A 24,621-nucleotide genomic window follows, 5' to 3' on the forward strand; every position below is an offset into this window, starting at 1 on the left:
CCAATGAAGCCTCATCATCTTCCGAAGGGAGTTCAAGTGAAAGGCAAGAAGAATGAGAAATATTCAAGAATTATATGATGAAACTGAAGTTATAAATGATTTGTTTTGTCTTTTTGTTGACAGTGAACCCTTAAACTTTGATGAAGCAATGAAAGACAAAAGGTGGAGACAAGCCATGGAAGAAGAAATCAAAGCCATTGAGAAGAACAACACTTGGGAGTTATCAAGCCTTCCCAAAGGTCATGAAGCAATTGGAGTCAAATGGGTGTTCAAAATCAAGAAGAATGCAAAAGGAGAGGTTGAGAGACACAAAGCAAGAGTTGTAGCTAAAGTTAAAGCACAATATGGAGTTGATTATGATGAAGTGTTTGCACGGTTGCCCGCATGGAAACCATTCGTCTTCTTATTTCCTTGGTAGCTCAAATGAAGTGGAGAATTTTTCAGCTTGATGTAAATCGGCATTTCTAAATGGCTATCTTGAAGAAGATGTCTATGTTGAACAACCAATGGGTTTGGTCATCGAAGGTCAAGAAGAAAAGTCTTGAAATTGAACAAGGTGTTGTATGGTCTAAAGCAAGCACCGAGGGCATGGAATACTCGCATTGACAAGTACTTCCAAGACAATGGTTTGTTCGTTGTCAAAAATGAGTATGCTCTTTATGTTAAAACTTTTAATAATGGTGATGTCTTATTTATTTGTCTTTATGTGGATGACCTTATCTTTACCGGCATAACCCAAATTTGTTTGAAGACTTCAAGGAGTCCATGTCTCGTGAATTTGAGTATGACAGATATAGGACTCATGTCATATTACTGGGAATGGAAGTGAAGCAAACGGAGAATGGTATCTTTGTCTCACAAGAAAGGTACACAAAAGAAGTGTTGAAGAAATTTAATATGCTTGATTGCAATCCGTGAACACACCTATGGGAAGGTGGCTTGAAGTTATCAAGTTTGATGAGGAGAAAAGGTAGACTCCACGATCTTCAAGAGTCTTGTGGGGAGTTTATTTGGTGTGCCAAATGAAATAAAATCTTTTTCTTCTTCCAACAAAGTGGTATCAGAGCTTGAGTTCTAGAGTGTTGAGAGAGAAACACTTTGTGAGTTGAGAGAGAAATACTTTGTGAGTTGAGAGATGGCAAGCAATGGCTTAAGTATGTTTCAATTCCCTCGTCTTACCAAAGAGAATTATGATAATTGGTGTCGTCGCATGAAAGCCTTGTTAGGTTCTCAAGATGCATGGGAGATTGTAGAGAAAGGTTATGCCCAACCTCAAAATGAGGCTATTTTGTCACCAAATGAGAAGGAGACTTTGTTGAAGTCGAAGAAGAAGGATCAACAAGCACTTACTTTCATTCATCAAGGTTTGGATGAAGCTATGTTCGAGTTGGTGTCAAATGCAACCACATCCAAAGAAGCATGGGAGATTTTGAAAACCTCCCTTGAAGGTGTTGATAAGGTAAAAAAGGTGCGCCTACAAACTCTATGTAGAGAGTTTGAATCATTGCATATGAAGGAATCTGAATCTATCTCTGATTTTGGCAACAAGGTGTTGGCTATTGTGAACCAAATGAAGCGTTATGGAGAAAATATGGAAGATGTTCGTGTGGTGGAAAAGATCCTTTGCTCCTTAATCGCTAAATTTGATTATGTGGTTTGTGCTATTGAAGAGTCTAAGGATTTAGACTCAATGACCATAGACCAATTGATGGGTTCTCTCAAGCCTATGAAGAAAGGTTCAATAGAAGACATGATGAGCCATTGGAGCAAGTCCTCAAAGCCAAAGCTTCTTTGAAAGAAAATGGAGGAGAAAGTAGTCAAAAAGCACATGGACGTGGAAGAGGACGTGGTCGTGGACGTGGTCATGGCCAAGGAAGAGGAGGAAGAGAAGATCGTGATAATTTTGACAATAATGAATGGAGGAGCCATCAATCCACTAGAAGTCGTGGAAGAGGAAGAGGAAGAGGAAGAGGTAGAAACAATTATGAAAAAGCATATGAAAGGAGGTATGATAAATCTAATGTTGAGTGTTTTAATTGTCATAAATATGGCCATTACTCTTGGGAGTGTAGAACAAATGTTGAAGAGAAGGTCAATCTTGTTGATGATAAAGAAGAAGTTGAAGAGTCGACACTACTACTATCACTTAATAATGGTGAGAAGGAAGACAAATGCTTATGGTATCTTGACAATGGAGCAAGCAATCACATGTGTGGATGCAAAGAGAAATTTGTGGAACTAGATGAGAAGGTGAAAGGAAATGTTTCTTTTGGAGATTCTTCCAAGGTGCAAATCCAAGGAAAAGGTACCATTTTAATTTCTTTAAAAGATGGTGCTCACAAATTAATCACGGATGTTTACTATGTTCCTAAACTAAAAAGCAATATTTTGAGTTTGGGACAACTTGTTGAAAAGGGGTATGAAATTCATATGAAAGATTGTTGTTTATGGCTTCGAGATAAAAATTCTAATTTGATTGCCAAGGTGTTTATGTCAAGAAATAGAATGTTCACTTTGAACATTAAAACCAATGAAGCAAAATGTTTGAAGGCTAGCATAAAAGATGAATCATGGTGTTGGCATATGAGATTTGGGCACTTGAATTTGGAGCACTAAAATCCTTAGGAGAGAAGAAGATGGTGAAAGGGATGCCTCAAATCAACCATCCTAATCAATTGTGTGAAGCATGTCTCCTTGGAAAGCATGCAAGAAGGAGTTTTCCAAAAGAAGCTAATTCAAGAGCAAAGGAGCCTCTCCAACTTGTTTACACCGATGTGTGTGGTCCAATCAATCCTCCTTCATGTGGTAACAATAAATATTTCTTGCTTTTTATTGATGATTATAGTAGAAAAACTTGGGTTTATTTTCTAAAGCAAAAATCTGAGGCATTTGTAGCTTTTAAAAATTTTAAAGCTCTTGTGGAAAAGGAGAGTGGTTATGTAATCAAAGCTCTAAGATCCGATAGAGGTGGCGAATTCACATCAAAAGAATTTAATGAATTTTGTGAAAAATATGGGATTCGTCGCCCTCTAACGGTTCCTAGATCTCCACAACAAAATGGGGTAGCGAAGAGAAAAAATAGAACTATTCTTAATATGACTAGATGTATGTTGAAGGCTAAAAATATGCCAAAGGAATTTTGGGCCGAAGCTGTTGCATGTGCCGTTTATTTGTCCAATCGCTCCCCAACAAAGAATGTCAAAGATCAAACACCACAAGAAGCATGGAGTGGAGTGAAGCCAAGAGTTGATCACTTGAGAGTATTTGGGAGCATTGCATATGCTCATGTACCCGACCAAGGAAGATTCAAGCTTGATGATCGGAGTGAGAAACATGTGTTCATTGGCTATGATGCAAGTTCAAAAGGCTACAAATTGTACAATCCAAACAATGGAAAGACAATTGTGAGCCGAGATGTCGAGTTCTATGAAGAAGGCACATGGAATTGGGAGGAGAAAGAAGACACTTATGATTTTTTCCCGTACTTTGAAGAAATAGATGAAGAAGCCTTGACTCCAAATGATTCAACTCCAGCACTTTCACCAACTCCTTCAACCAATGAAGCCTCATCATCTTCCGAAGGGAGTTCAAGTGAAAGGCCAAGAAGAATGAGAAATATTCAAGAATTATATGATGAAACTGAAGTTATAAATGATTTGTTTTGTCTTTTTGTTGACAGTGAACCCTTAAACTTTGATGAAGCAATGAAAGACAAAAGGTGGAGACAAGCCATGGAAGAAGAAATCAAAGCCATTGAGAAGAACAACACTTGGGAGTTATCAAGCCTTCCCAAAGGTCATGAAGCAATTGGAGTCAAATGGGTGTTCAAAATCAAGAAGAATGCAAAAGGAGAGGTTGAGAGACACAAAGCAAGAGTTGTAGCTAAAGGTTATAAGCAACAATATGGAGTTGATTATGATGAAGTGTTTGCACCGGTTGCCCGCATGGAAACCATTCGTCTTCTTATTTCCTTGGTAGCTCAAATGAAGTGGAGAATTTTTCAGCTTGATGTAAAATCGGCATTTCTAAATGGCTATCTTGAAGAAGATGTCTATGTTGAACAACCAATGGGTTTTGTCATCGAAGGTCAAGAAGGAAAAGTCTTGAAATTGAACAAGGTGTTGTATGGTCTAAAGCAAGCACCGAGGGCATGGAATACTCGCATTGACAAGTACTTCCAAGACAATGGGTTTGTTCGTTGTCAAAATGAGTATGCTCTTTATGTTAAAACTTTTAATAATGGTGATGTCTTATTTATTTGTCTTTATGTGGATGACCTTATCTTTACCGGCAATAACCCAAATTTGTTTGAAGACTTCAAGGAGTCCATGTCTCGTGAATTTGATATGACAGATATAGGACTCATGTCATATTACTTGGGAATGGAAGTGAAGCAAACGGAGAATGGTATCTTTGTCTCACAAGAAAGGTACACAAAAGAAGTGTTGAAGAAATTTAATATGCTTGATTGCAATCCCGTGAACACACCTATGGAAGGTGGCTTGAAGTTATCAAAGTTTGATGAAGGAGAAAAGGTAGACTCCACGATCTTCAAGAGTCTTGTGGGGAGTTTAAGGTATCTAACCAATACAAGACCCGATATTCTATATGCGGTGGGAGTTGTGTGTCGCTTTATGGAGGCTCCTACCTCTCCTCATCTAAAAGCCGCAAAAAGAATTCTTCGTTACTTAAAAGGTACAATTGATTTTGGATTGTTTTATTCTCCCTCCAAAAACTATAAGCTTGAGGGATTTTGTGATAGTGATTTTGCCGGAGATGTTGATGATAGAAAAAGTACTACCGGATTTGTATTTTTTATGGGTGATTGTGTTTTTACATGGAGTTCTAAGAAGCAAGGCATTGTGACACTTTCTACTTGTGAAGCCGAGTATGTAGCTGCAACTTCTTGCACATGTCATGCCATTTGGCTAAGAAGATTGTTGGAGGAACTTCAGTTGTTGCAAAAGGAAAGCACAAAGATCTATGTTGATAATAGATCTGCACAAGAGCTTGCCAAGAATCCGGTGTTCCATGAACGAAGTAAGCATATAGATACAAGGTATCATTTCATTAGAGAGTGCATTACCAAGAAAGAAGTAGAATTGACTCATGTGAAAACTCAAGATCAAGTTGCGGATATTTTCACCAAGCCTCTCAAATTTGAAGATTTTCGAAGATTGCGAGCAAGACTTGGTGTGCAGAAGAATTTTCCAATTAAGGGAGGATGTTAGATATTAATTAGAAAAATAATAATAACAAGTTTTATGAGCCATAAATTGTGGAAGATGAAAGTTGTAAGGTTGTGAGTTACAAAGTCTTGAATAAGCAATTATGTGAGTATTTAGTATTCTTGAATAAGCAAATTATGTGAGTGGTCACTCTATTTTAATATAAATAGGGGATCATACTCTTGTATTTGGTGTGCCAAATGAAATAAAATCTTCTTCTTCTTCCAACAGCCTCGTCGAATGAATCCACCCAGGCACAGGCGAGGAGTCATTTGGGATTGGATGGAAATCCTTTTGCCTATGCGAAGGGTGTTCTTAATGAGGATAGCCTCAACATGTGGAGGGATATGATATGGAATGCCTTTTCTCTCTATTTAAACGAGATTGACTCGACAAATTTAAAATTTAGTGAAATCCCTAGGTATGAATTTGAAGACGTTGTTCGCCTACATCTAAAATACGAAGTGACCTGGAAGGAGGCAGAATCCATTTTCAGCCAAATTAGTGAAAGGCCCTGGCCCTCTTATTCTTATGCGGTTCGGACATCCATCTATCCCCACCTCTATAATCTTGTGGAAAAGGCCCGCCGGCCTTAAATATAAAAAGTAAGTGTGTACCCTCGTTTGAACTCCGGTTTCATATTCTTTCATCGATTAGTTATTCCTCTACGTTTGTATTATCCAATCGTGGTCTCAATGTGTTTACAAGATTGAATAGCACTAGCGCAATTTTAATATGAATTCTTGAGCTGGAATAAGTCTTGGTAGTAATGGAATGGTTTCTACTATGATTAGGGTTGTGTTTACTATAAGTGTAGTGCAGAGTTGGGAATTTTTTAAGTTGTTAAATTAATGGGAATGAGTTCTAATAGGGCTGGTACCCTGTCATAGAGCGGTTCACTAGAAAGAAAGCAAACGAAGCGGGTTAGCCAGCTTGCTCTAGTTCCGTAAGATAAACAGTAAAAATCATTAAAACTAATTGAATTTAAGATATTATTTTTTTATTGTACAATGGTTGTAATGAGGTTTGAACATATGACTGCATGAATTATACCCCAACCCTCCATCACTAAGACAATTCTGATGGGTTTAATTTATGGTATTATAGATAAAGTAATTTAAAATTAATTTTTGATTAAAATATATTTAATAAGTTGATTTATTATATATTTATGTAAAACATATTTAACATTCATACATAATTAGTAGTCACCAACTTTTTCATTTACGATGTTATTAATCATAGAGTTAAAAGATTATTTTGTAATAGATATGTTATCTAATTAGATTCTAATTAAATTTTATATGATTTTTTTAAAAAAAATAAAAGCAAAAGAAATGGGAAAATAAGTTAGAGAGAGAAAAGAGACAAAAAGTGTTTGTGAGAGAGAAAAGAGATGGGTGAAACAAAAGAGAGAAAAAAATATTTGTGTAACTTTTATAAAATAAAAGAAAAAGATATAAAAAAAGACAAAGATAAGATTAAAAGAATACAAATCCAAGTACACACACGGCCACAAATTTAATATAGGTTATTTATGTAATTTTGTCAGCCTATTCAATTCTTATATGGAATGTACATAAAATATATTTTGATTGAATTTTGGTATGAAGATTTTTTGTTGCTGGAGTATACCTATTATGGAGCATTCCTGTCAATGTCAATTTTGGTGACATTTGGACTTGAATTGATATTTTTAGAATTTTGTGAACTTTAATGCTAGTGTGTGAAAATGTTAAGCTTTTAGCAGATATAAATGTTCCTTTAACGTGAATTGCTATACATAAATTTAAATAGTAGAATTCTACCCATTGTTTTTAAAAACTATAGCGCGTCATGTAGAAAAACATTAAGGTGGTGATTAACCTTGTTAAGGTATTGGGTCACTTGCTCAATGGTTGAATGAGTGAATCACTTATTCAACCGCATGACTTGATCTTTGACAAAAAAAATTAAAATTTTCATATCATATCTTAGAAAAAAGCACACCACAAATTACTACTACTATAATTTCACAAATTAATATAACATTATATTATTAGTAATAATGTCTTTATATATAAAAGCATACGAAAGGATAATTATGTCTTTTTCCACTCATTTTAAGTCTAAAATAGTAATTTTAACTCTTCCACTCTATTTTATGATAAAATTGTAATTGTAGAAATATTTTATATTATAATTACAATAATTAAAGTTATAATTTTATATTTTAAACATTATACTTTTTAAAAGGTGACATATAAAAGGATTTTACAAAAATCAAAATTTATTTTATATTTAAAATGGTGAACTTTTGTTTTATTTTTTAAAAAAATGGACAATTTTTTTTAATGTTAATAATAAATAATAAATTAAATAAGTATACATGATATTTAAAATTTTATATTTTTGTATTTTACATTTTTTTATTTATAATTAAATAGATAATTATTTTATATTTGTTAAGTTAAAAACATTTATGTCTTAAGATAAATCAAGACTCCTAATTATTTTTATTCGATGATCATGTTGTATACATCATGCGTCTAAAGTATCAGATGAAGATAGGACCAAGTCATGACCTGATACAACATTAAAGAATGATATTTCACACTTTATTTATTTTTTTTTGTTTGAGATTAATTTTGGAGAGACATTCTCCTATGATTTGTTGAATCCTATGACTAATAAATGAAACTAAAGTTCAAAAATTGTTAAAACAACATCAAAAGACACATTCAGATGTGAAAAGCATGCTTTCACCTAGGAAAAGTGGTTTTATACTGAAGTATTCTACACAAAAGCCAATCAGAGTAATTTTGTTGCATAAAGAAGGATGTGCATTTAATGCTCCAATGACCAAAAGTATCAAGCGCAAGCTTTAGTGAAGAAATTCACCCGTTGTGAGACAACATACACTTTGACTATGAACCTACACACAAACATTCATTTTCTTTTTGTAAAAAACTCTTTATAAATGTCTATATAACTCCGCAAAATAACTTGATTATCTTAAGAAAAATGACTAAGGGCTAAGATTGTATATTCGTTTGTAAGACAATTAAGAGCCCGTCATTGTGCACACAAATAACAAATGTGTTTGATTTATATAAAGGCTAATAAAATTGTATATTCATATGTAAGAAGATTAAAACCTAGCCATTGTACAAACAAACAACAAATTCATTTGATTTATGTAGAGTCAACAATGGCTTTGTAGGACAAAAATATCGAGTGGTAGAAACAAGCCAATATAATTTTGTCTTATGTACTCCTACTTATAACTTCGAGTTTGATTTTTTTTAAATCTCTATTATTAGAAAAATTTGTTTTCATCGTCTGATCGTGCTTTTTTTTTTTTTTGAAAATCTGTTATCTGTCTTATGCAATGTTTCTTCATATAACAATTTTGTTCTTTTAGAAGAAAGGGCTTTAAAAAATTATAAAATTACAATTCAAGGCCCTTATTGTGTTATTTGTCTTAATAATATTAAAAAAATTAAATAAAAATTCAAAGCCTAATTGTAAAAATAAAAAATACAAAAACCAAAAATTTATGAATACCAAAAACAAATCATTATGTTCTATTTTTTCATTTATTTGTTAATAACAAAAAAAAATACTCATACAAAAAATCATTGGTAGCCTCATTACATTAATAAATTACCCGTTTAATATATAACCAACATAATAAAAATAAAAAATTTCTTTGGAGAATGTTTGTATAAGAAAAATTCAATATACATGCAAATCAAGAAGTTCTAAATAAAGAAGAAATTGAGATAAAAATATATCCAAATCAATTATAATTAATAAAGAGGTTGTAATAATTTTTTTCATCATGTGATATTAATTTACCAATTCCGTTATCTACGCTATATCATAAATTGAGAATATAAAAGTGTATTTATAGGAGTATTTTTATATTTAAATGTATTTCGGTATTTTTTTTTATAAAACCATTGGTTTATTTCAAGAGATATTATATTGAAATGTACTGTAAACAATTTTTTTTCTTGAAAGATACACAATCTTTTTTATCAATGGTGGTTGTATTTTTTATATATAAAAAAATCCTCATTTTTTTAATTTGAAGATATAAAATACTTTATTTTAAAACATATATATATTTTGTGTATGTTGCCTTCATTCATATTTAGATTCATCAGTCACATCACTGTTCACACTAGGATAAATACATTTGCTATTTTTTTAATAATGATTTGTTTTTTGATGGCAAGAGTCTTATAGATGTTTATATTTAAATTTGATGTATGCAACTTTTATATAAATGATATTTAAATTTTTCTATCAAAATATCCTTCTTTTTTTTAATTTGAAAGTATAAAAAATATATTTTTAAACTATTATATATTCTATTTTGTTGTGCTAATTCATATTTATATCCATCCATAACATGGGTATCCTTTGTAGGACAAATTTATTTGGATGTTTTTTTTATGTCAAGAGGCTGTTAGTTATTTGTGTTTAAATTTAATGTATATAACTTTTATATGAATGATTTTTAATTTCTTTTTATATCAAAATATCTTATTTTTTTAATTTGACAGTATAAAAAATTATATTTTTAAAACTATTATATATTCTATTTATATGACGGTAATTCATATATTATATGTGCATTGCACAGACACCATATTAGGGAGTACTTCACACATTATTAATGGACCTCTTTGAGGACAAACAAAGAGAGGCATTGTTAGCATTTTTCCAGAACTTGCGCTTGTGGTCTTTTGGTGATTGAAAGGTTATGCTAGAGTCAGAGCCAGAGTCATGGCTAGGTTTCTTTGGATATGGGTGCACACAAAATGAGAAAAAGATGTGTTAGCATACATAAAAATTCAATTATTTGAAATAAGATTTTCAATTGAAGAGTTGAGTAAGTTTTTCAAGTTGACTAGATATTTATCCTTTGAAAGTAAATGAAATTCAATGATACTCATAAAAATTTAATATTAATATTTTCTCAATTAAATACATCTCATAATGGGGAGGTGTCGTTATAACATCATGTCCCCATGGTCGCTAGGCAGTTACACTACTGTAAAAATAGTATTTTACGGTGTGCAATTAAAGTCGGTTTCTGGAAACCGTCTAAAAATAAAAAGCAGTGACAAATTTGTAAATAAAAGGAGATGAATGACGACAGTTTTACAAAAAACGACATTGTTGGCACTTTTTTGCTTTTGACCCATGACGGTTTTTTGTAGGCGCATTCATTTGTTGCTCCCTCTCCATCCCTCAATTCCTCCAAACCCTCTTTCTCACTCTCACTACTCTGTCTCCGCCTTCCACGCCCTCAGTAGAACACATCTGTTCCAGCGAAGCCCCTCTCCGCCAAAACCCTCACCTCCCACTACTCCCTCGACCCTTATCTCGTCTCCAAGATCACCAACATGGTCACGCACCTCCTGAACACCAAGCTCTACCCTGAATTCATCAAGATCCGCATTGGCAGTCGCCACCTCCTCGAAGCCACACAAACCTTCGAGGAACTCATTTCGCCTCCCAATATGTGAGGCGCCATCGATACCACTCCCGTCCATCTCCATAATAACCCTAAAAGGTATAAAAGGAACAAGATTATTATGTTAGATATATCATTAGCAGCATGAAAATCCTGACCTTTTTCACGTCTCATCCTTGAATATTTTTTGGATAGGGATGCTGGTATTATTTCTCATTCTTAGTGTGATTTGATTTATTTGCTAGAACCAGCTTTTTTTATTTTTTGTCAAGGATTGTTGTTTGGAAACCTTCACTCTTCCACTTGTTCTTTTTCCAACCATATAGTTTAAAACTTACTAATGTTTAAGTTTCTTGTTAAGTAAATGCATGTAAAAAAAACTCAATATCCTATTTAGTTAGGCGCTATATAATTATTTTTTGCAAAAATTCCATTTGAAGAACTATTAAAGCAGCTTATGGAACAAGCTTTAAGATGAATTTTTTTATGACATCTTTTGATAAATATGTATAATACTAACCTCATTTCAGTCATCAATATATGTCCAATACACACAAGTATGCATTTTAATTAGTAGATTGAGTTAATGTCATTGGCATAACTATCCAATGTGAATGACTTTATGTCTAATTGATTGTAGTACTAGGTGGCATAACCTCGTTAGTGCTAGGTATTTCATTGACAAATAAATAGTCCTAAGGAGTAGTATGTATGTATGTTTTTCTTTTCTTAAAATTAAAAAATAGGTGGATGCTGACTTACTTCTCATAGTATTAATCAAATACGGGGCTGCTCATCACGACCCGTTCCATTGCAAAGAGGCTAAGAAGGAAACAGAACATGGCCCTTGCAAAAGAACTTATGGGTTTTTCCTCATTTGATTCTGCTTCCTACAAAGTGTTTCTGCACAACAAGCATGGCACCTTCTGGTTCAATACTATCTTGCTTCCTTCGGATAACACAAGAGTTGTGAGGTTGAGGAAGGGAGCAAAGTTTCCGATGGCAGCTATTAGTGAGGATTTGATAAAGACCACACTGACAGTGCATGCAGAGAAACCAGTACAATTCAAAGTCAGAGCGGTGGTGATAGTGAGGAATAAAATCAAATAGGATTTCAAAGAGACTATCTTGAAGCATTTGGATGCCATCAATGATAGGATAGGAACAAGAAACATTGTGCTGGAGCTTATGAGCACCGAGATTGATCCAAGTAAGCCAGCCTTTCACAACTCACCATTCGAATCATTTTCTTTTTCTAGCTAGGTGTCAAAAATTGACCATTTTATAAAAAACAGGTCCTTTAATTTTCTTCTATCATTTTAATGACTCTTAGAAAGGATATTCTTTTCCAACAAGGTAACTAACCAACCAGTAATTTTCCAACTTGGGCATAGTTAGTGTTAGTAGTGCTGCTGAGATTTACTTCATTCAGTAGAGATCCAATATTTTCAAGTCTATGGCGCATGAGATCCAACCTATGGGATTTCTGACCCTAGATGAAATATTTCTTGCACCGATCTTTTGACTTTGTTCCTACATGCCGTAGAATCATCCTAAAATCCTTGCCGAAAGACGATACAGCCTGAAGAAAGGCTGCCTTCTCCTTATCTGTCCACTCACAAGTTCCATCATCAATATCCCAACAAGTAATGTTAGGTGGTTACAGGTTGTTGGCATGACAACGTTTTGTAGCCTCAGGTGAAAGAGAATCACATCTCAATCAATGCATCAACTGCAACCCTCTCACTTTCATCGGATTTCCTCCAAAGGTGGAGTCTTCCTGAACGCGTTCTTTGGTTAACTGCAGCACCGCACACCATCGCTGGAGTTTTAATCAATTTCTTCTGTGAATCAACATTTGCTTTACGATTTCCTTTTTTAACCCAATCCCTTCACGGTAGTTGTGGATGTTTTTGACTTCTGACTTTTACAACCCATCTTCTTCTTCTTTTTCTTCTTATCTTTCTCTAAACAATTGGTCTTATGATCTTTGTAGTAGAGTTCAACACAGTCAGCAGTTGTCTTGTGGTCAAGGAAGGAAGCAATTTTTTTAAAATCTTTTTCAAAGGCTGCCAATTTCTCGGAGAAAATATTTCTCTCCTCTAATGTCCAACGGTTGATCATAGCTCCTTCTCTCTCAACTGCCAATGGATCTTCAACCAGCTCATTACTAGAATTGAACATTGAAAACATTTTATCCTTTTGATCCAAAATTAATGCTGGCATCTCCAAGATTTTTCTGTTAACTTCATCTTGGGGTTTTGAAAGTAGTTGGCTTGTATAATTTATCATCTAAGATGTTGGAACTAAGCTTATCTGATTTCCTTTTGCAAAAACGGAAGGAAATAAAGACACAACCAAGGGAAGTATAGTTATTATCATAACAATAATGCTAAATTAGGAACAAAACACCCATTTAAATGTAAACATCACGAGTCAATATAATAAAAACAAGTATCAATAGCAAAATGAAGCATTATATGGCTACCTTTAGAAACACTGTAATGGCATGACTGGTGAGAAAGTGCTTCTACAGAGACAATTGCGGCAATAATGAATCAAGCAACTCTTGTAGGATCCAATTGCTAGGTATGAGACTTGGGTCCTACATTGAAAGCATGGGATTCTGGTCTAGTGTTTACAATAAGGCCAATTACAAAACTAACTTGTAATGTGATTTTGAAGATGTTCTTCTCAATTGGTATCAAAGCTTTTAAATATGTGTCTTAGTTGCAAACAAGCGGCATGAGTGGGACATTGGTGGAATTGCAGAGTTTACCATAGACTAGTAAGGGAATTAGTGCACAGCCAACACCCACATGGGCAATAGGGATGCCCATCATGGTGAAAGTTTAGAATCCAACTACAAGGTATGAAACTCAAGCTGATATTTGGAAATATGGAATTTTGGCATGATGTGTACAGGTCCTAGGGCTCTTTTACTCAAACTACAACAAATAGCTTTTGCAGTGTGGTTCTCCCAATTATCAATCATGGATAGCGGCATGTAGTAGCCGACTTTGAAAACACTATCGCGGGAAGCAAGATTGCTAGTATTTTAAATGTGTAAAGAACTAGGAAAGAAGTTTCAAGAGTACTTGATTACAAAAAAGCAATCATGCTCAAAAATTCGGTTGTGATAGATTTCATTCACATCTTATTTTTGGGTTAGTCATTATGCCCAAAGTTGCACCAAGATGTAATGGTAGAACTCCTTAGGCAAATCAATGATCTTGAGATGCCCTTTGCTTGGCCATTCTTGTCAAAAACATCCACAACTACAGTGAAGGGATTGGGTTAAAAAAGGAAATCGTAAAGCAAATGTTGATTCACAGAAGAAATTGATTAAAACTCCAGCGATGGTGTGCGGTGCTGCAGTTAACCAAAGAACGCGTTCAGGAAGACTCCACCTTCGGAGGAAATCCGATGAAAGTGAGAGGGTAGCAGTAGATGCATTTATTGATATGTGTGATTCTCTTTCACCTGAGGCTACAAAACGTTGCCATGCCAACAACATGTGACACATGACATTACTCGTCGGGATATTGATGATGGAACTTGAGAATGGACAAATGAGGAGAAGGCAGCCTTTCTTCAGGCTGTATCGTCTTTCGGCAATGATTTTACGATGATAGCACAGCATATAGGAACAAAGTCCAAAGATCAGTGCAAGAAATTTTTCATCAAGGGTCACAAATCCCATAGGTTGGATCTCATCCACCACAGACTTGAAAATATTGGATCTCTACTAAATGAAGTAAATCTCAGCAGCAGTACTAACACTAACTATGCCCATGTATGGGAGGCAGATTCAGTCATTGACAATGATGAGTCAGGCACAAAAACAAATGATGACCAGCCTTCATCGGTCGTGAACTCGAGCCGTGATAAATCCAAACCTATGGAAGCCATGAATCTTTCAGCTTACTTTAAGGAATCAGTTATTGGCAATGATAAGTCAGGCACCAAAACAAATGATGAGCAGCCTTCATCTACCATGAACTCGAGCCATGATAAATCCAAACCTGTGGAAGCCAGGAATCGGTCACCTGACTTAAATGAATCAAATGAAATTAATAGAGAATTTGATCATCACAGAACATAGTTGCTGTGTTCGTCAACTTCAGAAAAAACACCTGCTAATCGTATTGTTCTCAAACTGTTTGGGAAGACAATAACCATTCCTTCATCCACTCAGAGGCGAGATTCAAGTGAGGATGCAAAGCATTTTATTGGGGAAAACAAAAAAAAGAAAGAAAGAAGAGGAGTAGATGCAAAGCACCCCCCATGAAGGGTATTTACCCTCTGTTTACCCTTGTGGAAAATGTTATCTTTGTCGCACCCTATTATTGTATAGCTTTTATTAGTTAAAAACTTATTTGAAACCATATATTATGAGTGAAACTCATTAAATAAGAAGAGACTTGTTAAGTATTATAATTTCTAATGAATTTCAATCAATAATAAAGACCATGTTACTATTATTTCTGTTTCTGTATATAATACAATAATGATGGACTATTATTTCTATTTCTGTTTCTGTATTGGATAGTTATACAGAAATAATCATTCAATTTCTATATTTTCCCGGTTATCATTCAATTTCTCTATCTCTCTCTTTGATGTCTTCTACTATGTCTTAGTTATAAATAGATTTAATCAATATGTCTGCAATCAAGAAATGTAATTTCAGAATTTGGTCTTTGAACTAAAGAATCATCTCCATTGTTTGTTTATTAATTGCACATGTTATTGAAAGAAGCGAGTTGGCTTGAGGCATTCAGATTCCACAACACAACTCGATATGTGGTTTCACCTGAATTTTAGCTTTGATCTTATGAAATTGCAAATGGATCTTGATTTCTCAATGGTTTCAAGGGATGATTATGATATGGTTGTGCAAGAACCATGCCGTAAAGTATATATTTCTTAGTTAAAAAAAAATGACACTCTTCTATGCATTTTCACTTTGATTTGTTCTTCATAGGTCACAATTCCTTCGGCTCAGTTCTCTCACACACACCTTAAATTACAATGGTTTTGGTTTTGTTCTTACGTTTAGCTTCTAACTTTAGTTGCTTATCTTTTTTTTTTGCTTCTTTTTCTCTTTTCTGCTAAAATTACTATTTGATCTTACTTTGTTTTGAAGGATTTGTACTTGATTTATGCACATTTTTTTTATCAATACTATTTGATTATTAATTTTTAGTTTATATTTTTTAGATCCCTTTGTTGCTCACAACTCTGCACAAGCTTGGCACAATGTTGATAACAAGACAAACTTCAATTGCTTCATGTTGGTGACAACTTTATTTTCATCCAAATGATTTTTTTTTGCATGAGAAGGTTTTAAATGGGAAAAAATTAATTTTCATGAGAAATAACTTTTCAAAAAATATATGTACAACTAACCTCGTAGAATATTGTCCAAAAATTTTCCCAAATTATTATAAAGTGATATGATAATATTTAGAAATTTTGTTGTGAAAATACGGTTGTAGGACAACAAAGGAACAATAACTATGAAAAATAGATTCTTGTAATTTGTTTGGCTTGAGAAAAATATGACATATTATTAAGGTTAAGAAAATTCCCTATTAAAGTTTATAAAATTCAGAGGTGTGTAAGTACTTTTTTTAAATTTTAAAATAGCGTTTAAGAATAATTTCAGTGTTAAAAGTTAAATTGGAAGAAAAGTGTCTATAATGAGTTTTGAGGAACCAAAAATTCTATGATGGAATCTTTCATTATATATGTAAAACAAAGCAGGTGGGGTAGAAAAATAAAAGAAAGTAGTTGTGGTTGTTTGGGAAAAATAATATTATGATAATTAAGGGGGAAAAAGGTTTTTGGAATGATGAGCTGAAAAATGTTTTAAAATTAATGGTAAAATCAATATTAACATTTAAAATTGAGTGATATAAATGTTTGCTAAATTATTCAAGCATTTTCCGTAAGAATATTCTACAGTTATTGAAGTTTCTAATGTTTGGAGAATTTCAATGTTATCAGCTGTTCAAAGTTCCTAACATTCTTCAAGTAAACCATATATTGAAGTTTCTAACATTCTTCTATATATTGTAATCAACAATAAAGACCATGTTACTATTATTTCTGTTTCTGTATATAATACAATAATGATGGACAATTTGATGGGTTCTTAAAGTCTGATGAAGCAGCAACTTTCTATTTGTTGTATTGGATAGTTATACAGAAATAATCATTCAATTTCTATATTTTCCCGGTTATCATTCAATTTCTCTATCTCTCTCTTTGATGTCTTCTACTATGTCTTAGTTATAAATAGATTTAATCAATATGTCTGCAATCAAGAAATGTAATTTCAGACTTTGGTCTAAGATTGTATATTCGTTTGTAAGACAATTAAGAGCCCGTCATTGTGCACACAAATAACAAATGTGTTTGATTTATATAAAGGCTAATAAGATTGTATATTCGTCTGTAAGAAGATTAAAACCTAGCCATTGTACAAACAAACAACAAATTCATTTGATTTATGTAGAGTCAACAATGGCTTTGTAGGACAAAAATATCGAGTTTTAACAAGCTTGGGGTAGAGTTTGTCTTGTGCAGTAAGAAGTGGTCGTGACAAAATACTCATAACTTTGAGAAAGTTATTGAAACTTGGTTACTAGCTAAGAACTGAATGTAATCTTAGTGGTAGAAACAAGCCAATATAATTTTGTGTCTTATGTACTCCTACTTATAACTTCGAGTTTGATTTTTTTTTTAAATCTCTATTCATTAGAAAAATTTGTTTTCATCGTCTGATTGTGCATTTTTTTTTTTTTTGAACATCTGTTATCTGTCTTATGCAATGTTTCTTTATTGTGTTATATTAGAAGAAAGGGCTTTAAAAATTTATAAAATTACAATTCAAGGCCCTTATTGTGTTATTTGTCTTTATAATATTAAAAAAAATTAAATAAAAATTCAAAGCCTAATTGTAAAAATAAAAAATACAAAAACCAAAAATTTATGAATACCAAAAACAAATCATTATGTTCTATTTTTTCATTTATTTATTAATAACAAAAAAACATACTCATACAAAAAATCATTGGTAGCCACATTACATTAATAAATTACCCGTTTAATATATAACCAACATAATAAAAATAAAAAATTTCTTTGGAGAATGTTTGTATAAGAAAAATTCAATATACATGCAAATCAAGAAGTTCTAAATAAAGAAGAAATTGAGATAAAAATATATCCAAATAAATTATAATTAATAAAGAGGTTGTAATAATTTTTTTCAGCATGTGATATTAATTTACCAATTCCGTTATCTACGCTGTAGAATAAAGGATCAAGATGAATGTTTTGATGATGCCCAAGGATTACATGATTCATATGCTTCTCAAAGATTTACTCAAGACAAAGCAATTAGAGATAATCAAGATGGATGATCAAGACAGTCTATAGAGTCTTAGAAAGGATATTAAAATGGAAGGGAATTCCAATTGGATTAGCAAAAGGTTTGGCCAAGAATTTTAAGTTAAAAAAAGTGTTTTTCAACAAATTTACTCTCTGGTAATCGATTACCAGAGGATGTAATCGATTACCAGTGGCCAAAACTGATTTACAACAGCTATTAAAATTTGAATTCAAAATTTGCACTGTGTAATCGATTACACATATATGGTAATCGATTACCAACAGTTTCTGAACATTTTAATTCAAATTCTAAAGAGTGTAATCGATTACACACTTATTGTAATCGATTACCAGAGGAGTTTTTCAGAAAACATTCTCAACAGTCACATCTTTTCATGTGGTTATTGAATGGCTATCATAGGCCTATATATGTGTGACTTGAGACACGATTTTGACAGAGATTTTCAGAACAACAAGTGTTTATCCTCTCAAAGAGCAAAATCATTTTATCCTCTTAAGAATTCCTTGGCCAATTCAATTGCAATTCATTAAGGAATTATTTGAGCGCTCAATCTGTAAAATCTATCTCTTTCTAGAGAGATTCATTCTTCTTCTTCTACTCATTCTCTAAGAGATTAAGAGACCGTGGGTCTCTTGTTGTAAAGGAATTCTAAACACAAAGGAAGGATTGTCCTTGTGTGTTTAGAACTTGTAAAAGGAATTTACAAGATAGTGGAACTCTCAAGCGGGTTTCTTGGGGACTGGACGTAGGCACAAGGGTGTGGCCGAACCAGTATAAATCTGAGTTTGCACTTTCTCTTCCCTTAATCTCCTTTGTTTATTATTGCTTTACATTCATATTCAAATTGTTTTATTTGAATTAATATTTAATAAGTTCATTGTTAAGGGAATCTATAACTTGAAAAGAAAGTGAAATAAATTTTTAATTGGGGAAGTAGTTTGGGATATCTTAATTCAACCCCCCCCCCCTTCTTAAGATATCTGAGGCCACTTGTCTAACAAGTGGTATCAGAGCTTCATTCTTGTATAAAGTTTAGAAGCTTCAAGAAAAAGATGGCCTCAGCAAACTCCTTATTTCCAGAAGGGAATTCTATCAATAGACCTCCAATCTTTAATGGAGAGGGTTACCATTACTGGAAAACCTGAATGCAAATTTTTATTGAGGCAATAGATCTAAATATTTGGGAAGCCATAGAAATAGGGCCTTATATACCCACCACAGTGGAAAGAGTTTCAATAGATGGTAGTTCATCAAGTGAAAGCATAACTATAAAAAAACCTAGAGATAGATGGTCTGAAGAGGATAGAAAACGAGTACAATACAACTTAAAAGCCAAAAATATAATAACATCTGCCCTGGGAATGGATGAATATTTCAGGGTTTCAAATTGTAAGAGTGCTAAGGAAATGTGGGACACTCTTCGATTAACACATGAAGGAACTACGGATGTTAAAAGATCTAGGATAAATGCACTAACTCATGAGTATGAATTATTTAGAATGAATGCAAATGAAAATATTCAAAGCATGCAAAAGAGATTTACACATATAGTAAATCATCTAGCAGCCTTAGGAAAAGAATTTCAAAATGAGGATCTCATAAACAAGGTGCTAAGATGTTTAAGTAGAGAATGGAAACCCAAAGTAACGGCCATTTCTGAATCAAGAGATTTATCTAACATGTCCCTTGCCACTCTATTTGGAAAGTTGCAGGAACACGAGATGGAATTATTGAGATTACACCAACATGAAGAAAATGACAAGAAAAAGAAAGGAATTGCTCTTAAAGCATCATCCTGAATTCAAGAAGAAAGTGATCAGGATAATGATCCAGATGATGATGATGATCTAAGTCTTTTTGTAAGAAGATTCAACAAGTTTCTTAAAGTAAGAGGGAATCAGAGGCGACCAAATTTTAAATCAAAGAGAAGGACAAAAAATTCATCCTCTACTCTAAAATGCTTTGAATGCAATCAACCTGGACATCTGAGGGTTGATTGTCCCATCTTCAAGAAAAAGATGGAAAAATCTGAAAAGAAAAATCATAGTGAAAAGAAACTGAAGAAAGCATACATCACATGGGATGAAAATGATATGGAATCTTCTGAAGATTCTGAAAATGAAGAGATAAATCTCTGCCTTATGGCTAAAAGTTACGAAAGTGATGAAGAGGTAACATCTTCAAATAACTTATCTATTTCTTTTGATGAATTGCAAGATGCATTTGCTGATTTGCATAAAGAATCAATTAAACTTGCAAAATTAGTTTCATCATCAAAGAAAACAATTTCAAATTTAGAAAATGAAATTTCGAAATTAAACAAAGAATTAGATCTTCTTAGAAATGAAGTCTCAATTTCTAAATCAAATGAAAAAGTTAATATCTCCACTATTAATGACAAGAAAATATCAGATTCTTGTAGTTGTTGTGATAAATATGTAAAAGAAATTAAAGAGTTAAAAAATTCACTTGCAAAATTTTCATATAGTAAAAATAATTTAGATGTTATATTAAGTAAACAAAGATATGTCTAATAAAAATGGACTAGGGTATAAATCTGAAAAACAACAAAAGTTTCATAAAAACTTTTCCACTTCCACACAAAAATGTAATTCTAATTCTATCACTTGTTTTTACTGTGGAAGAAGAGGACATGACATATCAACTTGCTACTTCAAGAAAAATTACAGTAACATTAAAATGATATGGGTCCCAAAAGGATCCTCAGTTTATACTAACATGCAAGGACCCAATAAAATTTGGGTACCTAAGTCAAAAACTTGATTATGCAGGTATCTTTGAGAAAGAAGTGGTACATAGATAGCGGATGCTCAAAACATATGACTGGAGATGCATCAAATTTTACACATATCTCTCCAAAGAAAAACGGGCATGTAACATATGGTGACAACAACAAAGGTAGAATCCTTGGAGTGGGTAAAATAGGTACAAATTCTTCAAACTCCATTGAAAATGTTCTACTTGTTGAAGGCCTTAAGCACAACCTGCTTAGTGTTAGTCAATTATGCGACAAAGGCTATCTAGTATCATTTGATTCTCAGAAATGTCTTATAGAACATAAGCATGACATTAATATAAAGCATGTAGGACATAGAGTCAATAATGTTTACATGATAGACTTAAGCATAAAACAAGAAAACAATCATTGTTTTCTTAGTAAAGATGATGATCCATGGTTATGGCATAAAAGAATTGCTCACATAAACATGGATCACTTAAATAAATTAATTTCAAAAGATTTAGTAGTTGGTTTGCCTAAATTGAAATTTGAAAAAGATAAACTATGTGATGCATGTCAAAAGGGCAAACAAACAAGAGTCTCATTCAAACCTAAAAATGTTGTTTCAACCACTCAACCTTTACAGTTATTGCATATGGATCTATTTGGTCCATCTAGAACCATGAGTTTTGGAGGAAATTACTATGCTCTAGTTATAGTTGATGATTTCTCTAGATATACTTGGACATTATTTATTACACATAAAAGTGATTCATTCCAAGCATTTAGGAAACTTGCTAAAGTCATACAAAACAAGAAAAATCTCAAGATTGCATCCATTAGAAGTGATCATGGGGGTGAATTTGAAAATAAAGATTTTGACTTATTTTGTGATGAACATGGTATTGAACATAATTTTTCTGCACCAAGAACCCCTCAACAAAATGGAGTTGTTGAGAGGAAAAATAGGTCATTGGAAGAAATTGCAAGAACTTTATTAAATGATACTTTTCTTCCAAAGTATTTTTGGGCTGAAGCGGTCAATACTGCATGTTACATCATGAATAGGGCCTTAATAAGACCTATTTTAAAAGAAAACCCCATATGAGTTATTTAATGGTAGAAAACCTAGAAAACCTAATATTTCTCATCTACATGTTTTTGGTTGCAAATGCTTTGTGCTCAATAATGGAAAAGATAATCTAGGAAAATTTGATGCAAAATCTGATGAAGGTATTTTTCTTGGATATTCATTACAAAGCAAAGCATATAGGATATTTAATAAAAGAACTATGAATATCGAGGAATCCATTCATGTTACCTTTGATGAATCTAATGCTATCTTTTCAAGAAAGAATATGCTAGATGACATTGAAGATTCTTTAGAACATATGAATATTGATGAACAAGATTCCAAAGGAAATGATAAAGGAAACAATGAAGATCCTCCAGAAGAAGTCAAATCCAATAATGAACTTCCAAGAGAATGGAAAGCTTCAAGAGATCATCCCCTCGACAACATTATTGGTGATATCTCAAAAGGGGTAACAACTAGACATTCTCTTAAAGATTTATGCAATAATATGGCTTTTGTATCTATGATTGAACCTAAAAATATAAAAGAAGCCATAGTAGATGATAATTGGATCATTGCCATGCAAGAAGAACTAAACCAATTTGAAAGAAACAATGTGTGGAAATTAGTAGAAAAACCTGAAAATTATTCTGTCATAAGAACAAAATGGGTTTTTAGAAATAAATTAGATGAACATGGTATAATTATTAGAAATAAAGCCAGGTTAGTAGCAAAAGGGTATAATCAAGAAGAAGGAATAGACTATGAAGAAACATATGCTCCTGTTGCAAGATTAGAAGCCATTAGAATGCTTTTGGCATATGCATCCATAATGGATTTTAAACTTTATCAAATGGATGTTAAGAGTGCCTTTCTAAATGGTTTAATTCAAGAAGAGGTATATGTTGAACAACCCCCTGGTTTTGAAATTCCTGATAAACCAAACCATGTTTATAAATTACAAAAGGCTCTTTATGGTTTGAAACAAGCCCCTAGGGCATGGTATGAACGCTTAAGCAATTTTCTTCTAGAAAAAGAATTCTCTAGAGGTAAAGTGGATACCACATTGTTCATAAAGAGAAAGAATAATGATATTTTGTTGGTTCAAATATATGTTGATGATATAATTTTTGGATCCACTAATGATTCATTGTGCAAGGAGTTTTCCCTTGATATGCAAAGTGAATTTGAAATGTCAATGATGGGAGAACTAAAGTACTTTCTGGGATTACAAATCAAGCAAACTCAAGAAGGTATATTCATCAATCAATCCAAGTACTACAAGGAATTGATCAAAAGATTTGGGATGGATAGTGCAAAACACATGTCCACACCTATGAGCACTAGTTGTTACTTAGATAAAGATGAATCGGGTCAGTCTATAGACATAAAACAATATCGAGGTATGATCGGATCTCTTCTTTATTTATCTGCTAGTAGACCTGATATTATGTTTAGTGTATGCATGTATGCTAGGTTTCAATCCAACCCCAAACAATCACATTTAAGTGCAGTAAAGAGAATCATGAGATATCTATTAGGGACAATCAATTTAGGATTATGGTATCCTAAGAATTCAACATGTAACTTAATAGGATATTCTGATTCTGATTTTGCCGGATCTAAAACTAATAGAAAAAGTACAAGTGGAACTTGTCAATTCATTGGATCGACTCTTGTTTCATGGCATAGTAAGAAACAAAATAGTGTTGCTTTATCTACCGCTGAAGCGGAGTTATCTCTGCCGGTAGTTGTTGTGCACAGATTTTATGGATGAAGCAACAATTATCTGACTATGGCATCATTCTTGATCGCATACCTATTAAGTGTGATAATACTAGTGCCATAAATCTATCCAAAAACCCAGTTCAACACTCTAGAACTAAACATATAGAGATTAGACACCACTTTCTTAGAGATCATGTCCTAAAGGGAGATTGTGTATTAGAGTTTGTTGATACTAAGAATCAACTTGCTGATATTTTCACAAAACCTCTCCCCAAGGAAGTGTTCTTCTCTATTACAAGAGAATTAGGTCTCTTAGATGTAAGAGATTTAGAAAAATAGGGATTGATTGATTGATTGATTGATTTACTCTTATTTATTGTTTGTAGATTAATTTGTTTGTTTGATCTTGTTTGAATTCTTGTTTTTATGATAGAATTTATGATTTCTTGTGTATATAATAATTGAATGATTAAATTTAGTGTATTAGTAGTGAAAAGTAATCATATAGGATATATTTTAGCATAAACATAGATATTCTCTTAAGAAACTAGCCTAGGATAGGCTCTAGTAATCGATTACCATCCAGTGTAATCGATTACACTAGAACAGATGGCCTGTAATCGATTACAGTATTCATGTAATCGATTACCAGTAGGCTGCCTCCTCCTGTAATCGATTACCATTACTTGTAATCGATTACCACGCGTCCTGCTCTATAAATATCACATTTTCAGAAATCTCCTGCGCAGCCCCTTCCTCCTTGCGCCGTACCTCCATTCCAAACCTCCAAACCTTCCTCTCTCACTCATTTCTTCATCACATCGACTCCTGTAAAGTGCAATCTTCTTCTTTTTCATTTTTCTTTTGATTTCACCGATTAAAATCTACAAAAACTCCCTCAAATGGCAGAATCGTCAAAGAAACGAAAGGGTTCTTCCGCCTCCGCTTCGGCTTCAA

At 33.0% G+C, this 24,621-nt stretch overlaps 1 protein-coding gene across 1 annotated transcript; it reads left to right on the plus strand.

Annotated features, from left to right (window-relative positions):
* Positions 1-1,135: 1,135 nt before the first annotated feature.
* LOC114391557 lies at positions 1,136-1,795 on the plus strand. Its single transcript, XM_028352551.1, has one exon. The coding sequence runs from the start codon at positions 1,136-1,138 to the stop codon at positions 1,793-1,795; it is 660 nt and encodes a 219-aa protein (XP_028208352.1).
* The last annotated feature ends 22,826 nt before the right edge of the window (positions 1,796-24,621 follow it).

Source organism: Glycine soja, chromosome 17 (assembly GCF_004193775.1).
Source record: "Glycine soja cultivar W05 chromosome 17, ASM419377v2, whole genome shotgun sequence".
In the NCBI taxonomy this organism is placed as follows: Eukaryota; Viridiplantae; Streptophyta; class Magnoliopsida; order Fabales; family Fabaceae; genus Glycine; species Glycine soja.

Excerpts from the sequence above, each read along its gene's own strand:
- LOC114391557 (XM_028352551.1), top strand. The coding sequence starts at position 1,136 with ATGGCAAGCAATGGCTTAAGTATGTTTCAATTCCCTCGTCTTACCAAA.